The sequence below is a fragment of the Anolis sagrei genome, chromosome 3 (assembly GCF_037176765.1).
Source record: "Anolis sagrei isolate rAnoSag1 chromosome 3, rAnoSag1.mat, whole genome shotgun sequence".
NCBI classification, from domain to species: Eukaryota; Metazoa; Chordata; class Lepidosauria; order Squamata; family Dactyloidae; genus Anolis; species Anolis sagrei.
Window position 1 is genome coordinate 506,063 of NC_090023.1, and position 16,261 is coordinate 522,323.

The 16,261-nt window shown below is 46.8% G+C and overlaps 1 protein-coding gene across 1 annotated transcript; it reads right to left on the reverse strand.

Moving 5' to 3' along the window:
* Positions 1–1,262: 1,262 nt before the first annotated feature.
* On the reverse strand, positions 1,263–9,422 carry LOC137096546 (zinc finger protein 665-like). Its single transcript, XM_067466207.1, has 2 exons — positions 9,403–9,422; positions 1,263–6,348 (listed from the first exon to the last, which is right to left on the reverse strand). Exons 1-2 carry the CDS (start codon positions 9,420–9,422, stop codon positions 5,037–5,039), a joined length of 1,332 nt encoding a protein of 443 aa, XP_067322308.1. The 3' UTR covers positions 1,263–5,036.
* Between the last annotated feature and the right edge of the window lie 6,839 nt (positions 9,423–16,261).

A 16,261-nucleotide genomic window follows, 5' to 3' on the forward strand; every position in this document is an offset into this window, starting at 1 on the left:
ACCAACATTAAAAGTTTGAAAAACTCTGTTTTAAGAGAGTGTCTCTGGGGTAAGATACCACCGTTCTCTCCAATGTGAATCCGGTGTCTATGTAGACTCTCTGAGAAGCTCTTTTCACACGCTATGGGTTTCTAGGGAGGGTTTCTCCCCAGTGTGGGTTCATTGATGTGAACATAGACCTGAACTGCAGCTGAAGCTTTGTCCATACTCTAGGCATGTATAGGGTTTCTACCCAGTATGAATCCTTTGATGTATATGTAGATTCTCAGTCTCAGTGTGTTGTAGTACAGTGTGATGGTAACATTGCTACTACTGGTAGGAGGGAGAAGAGGGCTGCGCAGGTGCTGGAGGAGGAGCAGCAGTGAAAGCGGATTAGAGAGATAATCATGGCCCCGACTGATTCCGAAACCTTTGAGGGTTTCTCCGACTGAAATGGGGGATGGGGAGGAATGGAGTGATGGGACTGGGAGTGATATGGGGGAGGAGGATCAGCTTGATTGGACTCGTATACAGGAGATTAGGGATACCTCTGTACCCAGCCTACCTCCAGCGATGACTTTGAGGGGTTTACAGAAGAGTGGCAACCGGGGAACACTTGGCAAGATCTAAGTCTTGACAGATGCTGGCAAAGGTGGAGGGATGGGGGTCTGGGTTCAGCTGCGGGGAATGGGGCAGCTGAGAGCGATGATGAAAGGGTGGGGAGCACCTCATCTTCTGATGAGGAACTTTAGGATATAAGTGGGTTTTGTTGCAATGGGTCTTTGCAGAAGGCAAAGTGTCTTTTTGTGCGTGATTCTTTGTTCCTGCCAATTCTTGAGTTTGGGTCCTAGGACTACAGATCTCCGTGTTCCTGTGTTTACTTCCTGAAAACTCCGTAAGTGACGACTTCTACTCTCCGGGTTTTGACTCCGGATCGTGTTTGACAACAGCTTCGTGTTTTGGACTATCTCTTCTTGTTTGGAACGTGTTTGGACTACAGACTGCCTTTGGACACTGTTTTTGCTCATTACCAACTTCTTTTTGTATGCTTTTTGGACACTGTGGACTTCAAGCAGATTGCTTCATGTTTCTGTTATACCGGATTATATGCCAGGATAATCCGGATTATATTTAAGTTGCTTTTTTCGCTTTGTGCTTGCTGTAAACTCTTAGTTCTTTCTTGGGACACTGAAGTAAGTGTCTCCAAGTCTTTTTTGTTACCAATAAACCTGTGTTTGGACCTTTTACGTTGTGTTTGACACAGTGAAGCTCTGACCACACTCCAGGCATGTATTTATTTATTTACCCTGCCCTTCTCAACCACCGAGGGGGGACTCAGGGCGGCTTACAAAAAAGGCACAATTCGATGCCTACACACTAATACAGATAAACGTATAAAAGCAGCAATTAAAACAGTTATAACAGTAAAAACAATCTATATATATATCACAGTCAGTAAACCAATCTCAAGTTCCGCGTTTGACAACTCAGAGTCCATACTTCATTCTACGTTGTCTATTCCTATCAGTCGTCATAGTCCTTTATTTATCTGCCAGGTTGCCCAAACGCCTGGTCCCAAATCCATGTTTTTAATTTCCTTCTAAAGGAAAGGAGGGATGCCGCTTATCTAACTTCCCCGGGGAGTGAATTCCACAGGTGAGGGGCCACCACCGAGGCCCTGCTCCTCGTCCCCGCCAATCTCACTTGTGATAGAGGCGGGGCCAAGAGCAGCCCCCCCCCCCCCAGAAGATCTTAAACTCCGAGGTGGGACGTAGAGGGAGATCCGTTCGGACAGATACACTGGGCCGGAACCGTATAGGGTTTTGTAGGTCAAAACCAGCACTTTGAATGGTGCTCGGAATTGGATCGGCAGCCAGTGGAGCTGACATAGCAGAGGGGTGGTATGCTCCCTGTATGGCACCCCGGTGAGTACTCTGGCTGCCTCCCGCTGGACTAATTGAAGTTTCCAAACAGTCTTCAAAGGCAACCCCATGTAGAGTGCATTGCAGCAATCTAATCCCAAGCCCATGAAATGCCATATAACACTAGTGCTGCGGTATCTACACTGGCTCCGAATTGAGTATCGTGGTTTGTATGAGATGCTGGTCCTGACCTTTAAAACTTTATATGGCCAGGGTCCATTGTATCTTAGAGACCGTCTCTCCTTCTCCCATCATCGGAGGTCGCCACGACCATCCCAACGCGATCTGCTCTATATACCAAGTCCTAGGGAAGTGCACTTGGAAAGCACCAGGCGCAGGTGGGCCTTCTCTGTTTCTGCCCCTGCCTTATTGTGGAATTCTTTGCCTCCCCATTTGAGATGAGCCATGCGTGACTCAGGGCATTTCATCCTAGCACTTAAGACCTGGCTTTTTACTAGAGCATTTGACCCATGTTAATTTTAATATTTGTATAATCCTGTATAATTTATCCTGTATAATTTCTGCTGTGTAAATCACCTGGAGCATCTCAGATTTATTATTATTTATTTACTTTATTTGTATACCGCTCTTCTCAGCCCTTAGGCGACTCAGAGCGGAGGGCGATTAATAAGTAATTAAAGATGATGACGACGATGTTGCTGTGGCCAAACTTCCCTCCCTCTTTCCTTTTCTCTATTTCTTTCCCTTCCTATTTCTCTTTTTTCTTCCATCTCTACCTGTTTCTTTCCCCCCTTCTTTGCTCTTTGGTTGCATCCTTCCTTGCTCTTTAGTTTTTTGAGTGGAGGGACAGGAAGGAAGGGAAGGAGGGAAAGAAGGAAAGGAAGGAGGGACAGGAAGGAGGAGAGAAGGAAGGAATAAAAGGAAAGAAAGGGAGGGAGGAAAGAAGGGAACGGAGTCCTTTCGGGTGGAGTGTGGCAGAGGCAGCTACCGCCTGTGTGTGTGTGTGTATGTGTGTTAAACGTGTGCTTGTGTTGCTGGAGACAGCGGAGCAGGTCATGGGAGGAAGGAGAGAAAGTGGAGGAGGACAGTGAGTAGGCTCCTAAACTCCCTCCCCCACCCGCCGGCCTTCCTCGCGCAAGCCTCCACCTCCACTCCCATGGTGCCCACTCTCGCTTGTGTGTGTGTGTGGGGGGGGGGGGGGAAGGAGGCATACACGCGTGCCTGGCTCCTCATGCTTTAACAACTGGCTGTTTCCCCGCGAGGAGGAGGGGGCATGGCCATGGGTCTCTTTGTAGACATGGAGTTTCTCCTTTGTGGACATGTAGTTCAGCAGTCCTTTCTGCTTATTGTTTTCGTGGCTTTTTGAGTGGAGAACATACATTGGGTTGTCAGGCGTCTTGTGTCCAAATTTGGTGCCAATTCATCCAGGGGTTTTTGAGTTCTCTGAATAAGACAAACGAACATTACATGTTTATTTATATAGATTACTAGCTGTACCCGCCACGCGTTGCTGTGGCCAACCTTCCCTCCCTCTTTTTCTCCTTCCTTTCCTCTACTTCTTTCCCTTCCTATTTATCTTCTTCTTTCTTCCATCTCTACCTGTTTCATTCCTCCATTTCTTTGCTTTTTGGTTACATCCTTCCTTCTTTCTCTTTTTTATTTCCTTCTCTCCTTCTTTGTTTCTCTCCCTTTCCTTCTTTTCCTCCCTCCTTCCCCCTTTCCCTCCTTCATTCCTTCCCCCTTTCCCTCCTTCTCCCATTACTTCTTGCCTGTTCCTTCCAACTCTATTCTGTAAGTCTATTTAATTAGTATTATATAGTAATATATAAAAGTAACATATTATATAGTAATGAATATAACAATATATAAAATATTGTATTGATATCTTACATAGAAAGAAGGAAAGGAAGAAGGAAAGAAGGAAGGAAAAAGGGAGGGAGGGAAAGAGGGGAAGGAAGGAAAGGATAGGAAGGAAGGAAGAAGCAAGGAGGGAAAGGAATGAGTCGGTGAAGAAAGGAGGGAGGGAAGGAAACGAAGGGGAAGGAAATGAAGAAAGGGAAAGGAGGAGGAAAGGGAGGGTGGAAGGAAAAGAAGGAAAGGAAAGGAAGAAGGAAGGAAGGACAGGATGGAAGGGAAGGAGGGAAAGAAGGAAAAGAAGGAGGGAGGGACAGGAAGGGGGGGAAGGAAAGGAAGGAAGAAAAGGGGGGAGGAAAGAAGGGAAGGGAGCGAGGGAAAGAAGGAGTGTGGCAGAGGGAGCTACCTCCCGGTCTGGATGTTAATAGACGAGAGAGAGAGTTAAATGTCTGCTCGTGTTGCCGGAGAGAGATCTACAGAAATGAGAGAGAAGGAGAGGGAGGAAAGAAAGAAGTTGGAGGAGGAGGAAGGGAGCAGGGCGCAGAGGAATGGGAGAATTCAAAAATAAAACTGGTTTCTGCCTCTTTCTTTCTTTCTTTCTTTCCTCCTCCCTGCAGTGAAGGGAGGGAGGCAAGGGAGAGTTGGTGAAGAAGGCAACAGTCCCTCTCCCTTCCTCCCTCCCTCTCTCCTGCTTTCACCGGGGCATCTTGGGAGGAAAAGGAGGCGACGAAAGGGAGGGGGGGGGCAGCCAAGAGGAAAAGGCTGCTGCTTCTGCAGGCAAAGGAGGGACTTAGGAGCCCATCCACCATCTTCCTCCTCTTCTTCCTCACTCCTAAAGCGGTGGTGGTGCGGTTTCAGATGAGGAAGGAGAGAAAGTGGAGGAGGACACTGGGTAGGCTCCTAAACTCCCTCCCCCACCCGCAGGCCTTCCTCGCGCAAGCCTCCACCTCCACTCCCATGGTGCCCATTCTCACTTGTGTGTGTGTGTGTGGCCATGCACGCACATCTGGCTCCTCATGCTTTAACGGCCGGCTGGCTGTTTCCTCGCGAGGAGGAGGGGACGTGGCCATGGGTCTCTTCGTGGGCAATGCAGTTTCTCCTTTGTGAACATGTAGTTCAGAAGTCCTTTCTGTATTTTGTTTTCGTGGGGTTTTTCGAGTGGAGAACATACATTGGGTTGTCAGGTGTCTTGTGTCCAAATTTGGTGCCAATTTCCCCAGGGGTTTTTGAGTTCTGTGAATAGCACAAACGAACATTACATTTTTATTTATATAGACATTATATATCACTCTGAGTGAAACTCTTTCCACACTGCAGGAATTAATAGGGTTTCTCCCCTGTGTGAATTCTTTGATGTGTATGTAGACTTCCATTGTCAGTGAAGCTCTGTCCACATTCCAGGCATTTAAAGGGTTTTTCCCCAGTGTGAGTCTTTTGATGTGAACGTAGATTTGAATTCTGAGAGAAACTTTTTCCACACTCCAGGCATTTGAAGGGTTTCTCCCCAGTGTGAGTCTTTTGATGTGAACGTAGATTTCCATTCTTAGTGAAGCTCTGTCCACACTCCAGGCATTCAAAGGGCTTCTCCCCAGTGTGTGTCTTTTGATGTGATCGTAGATGTGAATTCCGAGTGAAGCTATTTCCACACTCCAGGCATTTAAAGGGTTTCTCCCCAGTGTGAGTCCTTTGATGTCTACGTAGATGTGAATTCTGAGAGAAACTCTCTCCACACTCTAGGCATTTATAGGGTTTCTCCCCAGTGTGAGTTCTCTGATGTGAACGTAGATGTCCGTTCTCAGTGAAGCTCTGTCCACACTCCAGGCATTTAAAGGGTTTCTCCCCAGTATGAGTCTTCTGATGTGATCGTAGATGTGAATTCCGAGTGAAGCTATTTCCACACTCCAAGCATTTAAAGGGCTTTTCCCCAGTGTGAGTCTTCTGATGTGATCGTAGATGTGAATTCAGAGTGAAGCTATTTCCACACTCCAGGCAGTTATAGGGTTTCTCCCCAGTGTGTGTCCTTTCATGTTTACGTAAACCTCCATTGTCAGTGAAATTCTTTCCACACTCCAAGCTTGTATAGGGTTTCTCCCCAGTGTGAGTCCTTTGATGTATACGTAGAGCTGAACTGTGAGTGTAGCTCTTTCCACACTCCAAGCATTTATAGGGTTTCTCCCCAGTGTGAGTCCTTTGATGTATACGTAGACTTCCATTCTGAGTGAAGCTCTGTCCACACTCCAGGCATTTAAAGGGTTTCTCCCCAGTGTGAGTCTTCTGATGTAATCGTAGATATGAATTCCGAGTGAAGCTATTTCCACACTCCAGGCATTTAAAGGGTTTCTCCCCAGTGTGAGTCCTCTGATGTAAACATAGACTCCCATTCTTAGTGAAGCTCTGTCCACACTCCAGGCATTTAAAGGGTTTCTCCCCAGTGTGAGTCCTCTGATGTGAACGTAGACTTCCATTCCGAGTGAAGCTCTGTCCACACTCCAGGCATTTAAATGTTTTCTCCCCAGTGTGAGTCCTCTGATGTCTACGTAGAGTTCCATTCTGAGTGAAGCTCTGTCCACACTGCAGGCATTTATAGGGTTTCTCCCCAGTGTGAATCCTCTCATGTGAACGTAGATTTCCCCTATGAGCGAAGCTCTGTCCACATATTTATTATCCATGGCCCTCATCTTGTCTCCTCTCAGCCTTCTCTTCTCCAGGCTAAACATGCCCAGCAGCTCCTTATGCCGCTCCTCATGGCGCTTGTTCTCCAGACCCTTGATCTGTTCCCTCCTCCCTGTGGCTTCCTCTCACATATTTATACATGGCTGTCATCATATCTCCTCTCACCCTTCTATTCTTCAGGCTCAACATGCCCAGCAGCTCCTTAAGCCGCTCCTCATAGGGCTTGTTCTCCAGACCCTTGATCTGCTCCCTATTTATTATTTATTTATTATTTGGGGTTCTTATACCCCGCCCTTCTCACCCCGACGGGGACCCAGGGCGGCTTACACAGTAAGGCATGATTAGATGCCAGCATCACAACAATCATCACAACTTACAGTAAAATTCACAGTTATTAACAGCTTCATGCATTATTCCCGTAAAAATCAATAAAACCAATAAAATCAATACAAACCTAAATTCCTCCCTTACATTGTCAGTGTTTGCTGTCTCATAGATCCGCTTTTAATACCATTTCGTCCATCCTGCTGGTCTTTAATTGCCTGGTTGCCCAAAGGCCTGGTCCCATAACCAAGTCTTCACCCTCCTCCTGAAGGAGAGGAGGGATGGTGATGCTCTAATTTCCCCGGGGAGTGAGTTCCACAGGTGAGGGGCCACCACTGAGAAAGCCCTGCTTCTCGTCCCCACCAGCCTCACTTGTGAGAGTGGTGGGGTCGAGAGCAGGACCTCCCCAGATGATCTCAAGGGACCTTCCCAGATGATCTCATATCTCCTCTCATCCTTTAGGCTGAACATGCCCAGCAGCTCCTTAAGCCGCTCCTCATAGGGCTTGTTCTCCAGACCCTTGATCTGCTCCCTCCTCTCTGTGGCTTCTTCTCTCATATTTATACATGGCTGTCATCATATCTCCTCTCAGCCTTCTCTTCTTCAGGCTGAACATGCCCAGCAGCTCCTTAAGCCGCTCCTCATAGGGCTTGCTCTCCAGACCCTCTCCCTGGCCCGCTCGCCTTGGAGCCCCCACCTCCCTCCCTTCCTCCCTCCCATACACAAGCCACACGCCTCCCTGGCCCCCCTTGGAGCACTAGGCCGCGGCCCCTCAGACTCACCTGCTGGGCGCCAAGAGGAGTGGGCGAGGAGGAGGAGGAGGAGGAGGAGAGGTGGGTTCCAAGTGGGACTGGCTCCCACCACGAGGCCCCCTCCCTCCCTCCGCTCCAGAAGCCGGGACCAGGTCTCAGGCCCACTTCCCCCTGACTGGCAGCCTTCCCTGACTGAGACTGGCACAAAATGGCGCCGGCCTTCTTCTTCTTCTCCCCTCAGCGTGGCCCCGCCCACCGTCCTTCCCTCAGCGCTTTCCCGCCCATCATCCTGAGGGCCAATCAGAGTGCAGCTCTGGCTCTGGAGGCTGCCCGTGGCCCCGCCCCCTCCGCTCTAAGCCTCACTTCGGCCTCCTCAGCTGGCACAAAATGGCGGCGCCCTTCTTCTCCCCTCCGTCAGCGTGGCCCCGCCCACCGTCTCTCCCTCCGCGCTTTCCCGCCCATCATCCCGAGGGCCAATCAGGGCGCAGCTCTGCCCTGGAGACTGCCCCGTGGCCCCGCCCACTCCGCCCTGGGCCTGGCTTACACCTTCATCCCTCACACTCCTCGTTTCGCTTTGAAGGTCCTGGGTAGACTACAACTCCCATCATCGCGCCAGGTGAACACCCAGGAGGAAGCGCCCCCCTCAGAGTAGGGCAAAGGGCTTCCAGAGGCGCTCGTCGTGCGTGGGGCCCCCTCTCTCTCTCTCTCTCCAGGGTGGACAACTCCCGTCACGGGGGGCCACTCCCGCCAAGGCCCTCCACTACGCCAAGGCGCCCGTCCTGGGTGGGGCCCTCTCTCTCTCTCTCCAGGGTGGACTACAACTCCCGTCACGGGGGGCCACTCCCGCCAAGGCCCTCCAGCTCTGCCCTGGAGACTGCCCCGTGGCCCCGCCCACTCCGCCCTGGGCCTGGCTTCCACCTTCATCCCTCACACTCCTCTCACATATTTATACATGGCCCTCATCATATCTCCTCTCAGCCTTCTCTTCTTCAGGCTAAACATGAAGCTCCTCATAGGGCTTGTTCTCCAGACCTTTTATCATTTTAGTTGTTCTCCTCTGGACACATTCCACATTCGGTTCTCTTTGAAGGTTGTGGGTGGACTACAACTCCCATCATCAAGTTTGTTATGTAGGGCAAAGGAGCTCCAGAGGCGGCCTGGGTGGGGCCCTCCCTCCAGTGTGCTCCCGGCTACAGGATGCACTACAACTCCCATCAGGGTGGGGATCACAACCAGACACAGTGAAGACTCTGGACCGTGCTCTGACCTCCAAGAAGCACTGCCTGAACATCAAGCAAAAAGTGGGTGCTAGAAACAACATCATACGAAAGCTGACTGGCACAACCTGGGGATCACAACCAGACACAGTGAAGACATCTGCCCTTGCGCTACGCTACTCTGCTGCCGAGTATGCATGCCCAGTGTGGAACACATCTCACCACACTAAAACAGTGGATGTGGCTCTTCATGAGACATGCCGCATTATCACGGGGTGTCTGCGCCCTACACCACTGGAGAAACTACACTGCTTAGCCAGTATTGCACCACCTGACATCCGCCGGGAAGGAGCAGCCAATAGTGAAAGGACCAAGGCAGAGACATCTCCAGCTCATCCCATTTGGGTATCAGCCAGCACGTCAACGACTTAAATCAAGACATAGTTTTCTTAGATCTACAGAGACACTCACTGGAACACCTCAGCAAGCGAGAGTCCAAAAGTGGCAGGCTCCAACCCAGAACCAATGGCTGATACCAGATGAGAGACTCCCCCCTGGGCACACAGACTTGGAAGGCTCCTTGGATGCACATTTATTATTCAGTCTTCCCAGGAAGGAACGAAAGCTAGTTCTGAGGGTTTCCCGCCAGTTTACCTATTTCCCACTCCCCCTCCTTCTCTTGTTTCCGGCCACATCCCATTCCCAGAGGACACAGCGCACCTTCCCCGGAGTCTCGCCATTTCCGCCCTGATCAGGCCTTCCATATTTCACTCCCATGTCAGGAGGGAGATTTCAGCTCTCTGTTGACTTACGCTCACAGAACACCTGTGCCGTTACGCCCAGACGCTTTAAACTAAAACGTTGACGTGCTGCTATCTATGTCTGGGCGAATCTGCTGGGGTCTTTCTTTAGGCAGATTGAGCTTTCTGGAATATTTATTTATTATTTATTTGGGGTTCTTGTACCCCGCCCTTCTCACCCCGAAGGGGACCCAGGGCGGCTTACAGCTGCAAGGCGCACTTAGACGCCTGCTACACAAACAATCATCACAAAAAATATAACAGTACAAATTCCCACAATTCAACATTATCCAATAAAATCAGTAAAATGATAAAATCAGTAAAAACAATACAAACCTGGATCTTCCTCCTACCCATCAGTGTACATTAACTCAAAGATCTGTTTTGGTTCCAATTCGACAATCCTGCCGATCTTACACATCTGATTGTCTTATTTGGTTGTCATTGTCTAATTGCCTGGTTGCCCAAAGGCCTGGTTCCACAGCCATGTCTTCACCCTCCTCCTGAAGGAGAGGAGGGTTGGTGCTGTTCTGATTTCCCCCGGGAGTGAATTCCACAGGTGGGGGGCCACCACTGAGAAGGCCCTGCTTCTCGTCCCCACCAGCCTCACTTGTGAGAGTGGTGGGGTCGAGAGCAGGGCCTCCCCAGATGATCTCAAACTCCGAGGTGGGACGTAGAGGGAGATACGTTCGGACAGATACACTGGACCAGAACCGTATAGGGTTTTGTAGGTTAAGACCAGCACCTTGAATTGTGCTCGGAATTGAACCGGCAGCCAGTGGAGCTGGCACAACAGGGGGGTGGTATGCTCCCTGTATGTCGCTCCGGTGAGCAATCTGGCTGCCGCACGCTGGACTAGTTGGAGTTTCCGAACAGTCTTCAAGGGCAACCCCACGAATAACCGAGTCCACTTCAATCTTAAACAATAAACAGGGTATTTATTTACGAAGTCCTGGTAGACTTGGCTCAGCTTATCAATATTACAACAATCAATGAATAATAAACTCCATCTATATTAATAAACTCTATCTATATTCAGTTGAACTCAATTACTCTATCTATCTATCTATCTATCTATTGGTCTCAGTTAAACTAAATTACTCAATAAATCTATTATACTAAATTAAACTAAATTACTTTCTATCTATAACTCAATTGTTTTTGCAATGATATTTTCTGAGGTACCTGTCTGCCAACAGCACATCATGGATTCTTCCTAAAACTGAAGGGGCAGGGAGACCTCCAAAATGGCTGCTTCTATCCTGGAAACAGGGGCGGGCCCAAAGAGCCACTCTTTGACCAATTATTGCAGAGGGCCTAAAAACTGGCTTTCCTGCCTCTGGCTGCTCACTTTTTAGGCCTTTGCAGAGGCTGCAGAGGCCTAGGAGAAAGGCAAGGGGCAACCAATTTAAGCAACCCAAAAAGACAATAAACCCAGTCTCCTGGGAGACGGAACAACACCATCCTGACTCTGTGTTTTAGGCAGGCACAAAAAGTTTGCCATTGCTATTTATTTGCTTATTTAGCCGTATTTATATTCTGCCCTTCTCACTCAGGATGGAGCACAATGCACACATACACAATGCAAACATTCAATGCCGTTTTTGACGTGCAAGACGGAGAGGTCATTCAGGAATTTCTTCTACTTTGGATCCTGGAGGTTGCTCGTTGTGGCCACGGGGGAGCTGTCACTTTGTCCACTATGACACCAGGTCTTTCAATCATAGCATTTCCTCCTTGCTCTCCGGCATTTTTATGGTGTCATAAATTAACCTCCCCACTTTAAGCAGTCCTTAATTTCTCTACCCACAGCACAGCTGCTTAGGTGAAGAGTAAGCTGGGCTATTTAACAGTCAGGAGCTCAACCCTGACTCGGGCTTAGAACTTGCCACCTTTCGTTTGGCAGTGATTTACTGCAGGTGATTAACCAGCTGTGCTATCATGTTGGCATCTGCCCTGAGTCCCCTCAGGGGGAGAGAGAGAGAGAGAGAGGGTGGAACGCAAGTTTATTATTATTATTATTATTATTATTATTATTATTATTATTGTGGAACCATGTTAGTGAACTAATTCTATTGCATCTATTTCAAGACATGGCAGGGGGAGAGGATCATTGTACATATCCTTTGCATAGGAAGGAAGTGAAGTAAGAGAAGAAAGTACATCTTCTCTAACAAGAGTAATAATAATAATATTTTATTTGTGTTCTGCTCTATCTCCCCGGGGGACTCGGAGCGGAGTAACAGATGATCCTTCAGAATCTGCATCGATTTCTTTTATCAATGCAGGGTTGTGGCGCAGCTAGTTAGTAGCCAGCTGCATTAAATCACTACTGACCGAGAGGCCACGAGTTTGAAGCCAGCCCGGGTCGGCATGAGCTCCAAACCATTAATAGTCTAGCTTGCTGTTGACCTATGCAGCCCAAAAGACAGTTGCATCTGTCGAGTAAGAAATTTAGGTACCACTTTATGCGGGGAGGCTAATTCAACTAATTTACGACACCATAAAACCTTCCAGCAGCATGTAGAACAATGAGGAAGTACTCCATCAAGGACTGAGTGAGGCCGGAAAGTTGGAACGTTAAGTTGCCTCTGAATCGGTCTATATATGTTGTATGTCTAATGGAATTGAATGTTTGCCATGTATATGTACATTGTGATCTACCTTGAGTCCGCTTCAGGGTAAGAAGGGTGGAATATAAATACTGTAAGTAAATAAAGAATAAGCATCTTCTATTGTCCCTCTTTTCTTAAATAAACAAATAATAACTGCGAGATCTCACAACCTCTGAGGATGCTTGCCATAGATACAGGCGAAACGTCAGGAGAGAATGCTTCTATAACATGGCCGTATAGCCCGAAAAACCTACAACAACGCAGTGGTTCCAGCCATGAAAGCCTTCGAAAATAATAGCTACTGATGCCCCACCCCCTTACAAAACAGCACATATTGGTGCTGTGAAACACATAAATTACAAGTAAAATATATCGATATTAGTAACAGCACAATATCAAAGCATAAACAACACTTACAGAAGACAAAACCCAGCTTAATTAGATATTCAATTAAAACGCAACAATTAATTAAAATGGACACTACTAAAATCCAAGTGCCACAAAGTCCTCCCAAATTTCCTTCTTTTCATTTTATCCATTAACTTATTCACATTCTATTTTTTCCTACTATTAATTGCAGCCGAAATAGAATCTGCTGCTAATGATCTCTGTGACGAACCACATGGAGCAGCTTTGCAGGAATCTAGACAGCCCTGTCCTCTCATCCCGTGCCCTTGTTCCTTGGCTACACTTTGCACGAATATTCCCTCGTTCTCGTTCCCAGCTTGGCCGTGTTTTAAGGCCGTTCTCTCACCACAGGTTATTGGGCGCTCTTCTGAGTTTGAATGGCTGATCCGTATGCTCTTGGTTTCACTTTCTGTATTCTCCTGTGTTGTTTTAGGCACTTTGTGTCATATGCAAGCCGCCCTGAGACCCTTCGGCAAGATGGAGGTCGGGTACAAAAATAGAGTTGTTGTTGTTATATTATAATCATTATTGTTATGATTATAATACAGTAAAAATTACATGAAACATATATCTATATATTATATTATATACATATCTTGAACCTCTTATATGGGGTTGGTTTACCCTCCCCGGTGGCGCAGCACGTTAAACCGACCTTGGAATTGTCTACAGACCACGCCAGCTCTTCAGCTCAGGAATGGAGATGAGCGCAGAGTCCCAGAGTCGGACACGACTGGACTTAATGTCAGGAGAAAACCTTGACCGTTACCCTTATCTTAACCTCCACGATGCCAGTTAAACGGAATTATCTGTCAGAGTGAAACCCTTGGGGTCTATGCACAGCGGAATTGAGGTTACCGGATCACACAGACGCAACACAGGACTAACTGCAGTTTTCAGTTCCAAAAATAACAAAGTTTACTTAGCACACCTTAAGACAAGTCTACTTCAAGCGGACTACATCATGAACACTACAAAGCACAGCACACAACAGTTCTCAGGACATCTGCTTATCTCATTTCTCAGCCTGGCTGGATCCTCCCTTTTTCTTCCCAGGCAGGAAAAAATCTTATCTCACTTCTGTCAAGGTCTTTACTCTTTCTGCCTCTAGCAACAACAATTCTAGCATACAACTGAACATAACTGAATCCATTTGGAATACATATGAACATCATTGTTAAACATATTGAAACACATTGAAAAACATACATGCATACTTTCAATAATCCTGACATTATCATGTCACAAAACGATGTATGCCGAAAAAGGGTATCAGCAACATGAAAAGTTTGGAAAACTCTCTTAGAGAGTGTCTCGGGCCAGATACCACTGTTCCCTCCAATGTGAATGCTATGTCTACGTAGAGTTCAACTCTCCAAGAAGCTCTTTTCACATGCCATAGGGTTTCTCCCCAGGGTGAATTCACTGATGTGAACCTAGACCTGATCTGCAGCTGAAGCTTTGTAAACACTCCAGGCATGTCTAGGGTTTCTCCCCAACGTGAATCCTCAGATGTGTGTGTAGATCTCCACTCAGGGCAAAGCTTTACCCACACTTCAGGCATGTATAGGCCAATTTATTTGTACTCCACTGCTGCTATGGTACATGAGAAAGAACAACCAAGGTAGCATTTTAGGTATGTTAATCGTTTTGTCAACGTCTACGTCTCAGTTGTTAATTATGTTATCAGTATAATTATGTTTATTGGATTACTCATATTTTGTTTTTTATGCTGATGTTAACTTTTCTTTTGTTATAAGTTTATGTTATTATTTTGTTTTATTTTTAAGATGCTAGTATTCACATAGGGCATTGAATGTTTGAATATTGTTTTTGTGTAAACCTCCCTGAGTCCCCATGGGGAGAGACGGCGGTCTATAAAAAAGGTTCTATTGTATTATTATAGTATATATATTATTTCCCCCCAATGTGAGTCCTTTGATGTGAACGTAGATGATCACTCCGAGAGAAACTCTTTCCACACTCCAAGCATTTATAAGGTTTCTCCCCAGTGTGAATTCTCTGATGTGATCGTAGATTTCCATTCTCAGTGAAGCTCTCTCCACACTCCAGGCATTTATAGGGTTTTTCCCCAGTGTGAATCCTCTCATGGCTACGTAGGTTTTTACTCCAAGAAAAACTCTTTCCACACTCCAGGCATTTAAAGGGTTTCTCCCCAGTGTGAATCATTTGATGTCTATTTAGAGTTGACCTCTGAGTGAAGCTCTTTCCACACTCCAGGCATTTAACGGGTTTCTTCCCAGTGTGAGTCCTTTGATGTGAACGCAGATCTGCACTCCGACTGAAGAACTGTCTACACTCTAAGCATGTATAACATTTCTCCCCAGTGTGAGCCCTTTGATGTTGTGGCAGCAGCTAAATAGAAATTAATGAAATTAATGAAATCTTACCTTAAAAAAGGGATTCTTAATAATGTGAAGAAGGAATCTTGGTGATGATTCTCTGGTGGAAGGGAAACCGACAGATGGCATAAAGGACAGGAGGCTGGGGACCTAATCTTGTGTCAATATTTGGATAAGCCGAGGTCAGAGCGGAGCTATATGTGGAAGCCTACAAGGGTGGGTGCCAAGAACAATTGATAATTATTAACCTAAGGAAGAAGCGAACATTTGAAGATATGGTATAACAGCGCCACCTCCTGTCTGGTTGAAGTAAATAGCAGACAAAAATGATATACCTTTTTAATGGATGAAATGTATTGTGAATGTATTGGGAAGATAATTAATAAGGGAAATGCTTGCTTAAAGATACAGAAATGAAGATGTGTGGAATCATATAATATGATGTGAAGAAATATATGAAGTTATGATTCATTTTAATGGTTCAATGTAAATCAATGTAAATCGTCTGGGAACGAGGTCAGATGATGTAAGGGGAAAGTTGTGGAAAACCTAATATTTTGCCAATAAGTGTTCTTGCCAAACAAATGTTCTTGGCCGCGATTCGAGGACAAACTGATTAGATTGTGTAAAGGTTAGGGCTTTTCTGCGCATGTGTAACCCTGAGAATTATGCTATAAATACTGGGTGGTTTGGATCAGTCTTTTGTACCTCAACAGCCAGATTGGAGCTGAGGTGCCCTTACCCGGGTAAGCATTAAAAATTCTGTGAACTTGCAAAGCTGTCTCTGTCTCTTCCTTCTCCTCTTTCTCCTGGAATTTCTTGGGGACCCTCGCTCCCCGCTTCAATTGGCGCCCAACGTGGGGCTGGAGAAAAGGAAGAAGGAAAGGTAAGCTTTTGGAAGCTGATGCTTCTCACTCAGGGGCTGGACAAGGCATGGATCAGGGGAGACGAAAAAGGGTACCCATACGAAAAATCGCCTCCACTGGCCTGTTCCTTCACTGGCTCCTTGACTGGGAGTGCATTGAAGTAACAGCTGCAGTTCCAGAAAAAGGGAAAAGCTAGCTTTTTTTAAGGTACAGGCATTTGTGGATATGCCTGAGGAAACAGGTTTGGGGGAACATTTTTTCAAAGGAGGTACTGCAGACCTCAAGAAGAAGAAACCCCCCTGAGTGTTGCGTTCGCTACAGAAGGCGCACTCTTAAGGTTGGGAAAAAGTGCACTTTGTAAAGGGAAATTGTTATGTTGATCCTATGTGTTGTGTATTGTGGAATCTGGCTGAGTCTATATGCATTGTCCCTTCTAGCTGCTTTGCAACCGTATGTCTGTTCTGTTTCTGTTTTTGCTTTGTCTTTTTGTTAAATGTCAGTATGTTCATAAAGAAAAGAAACTAATG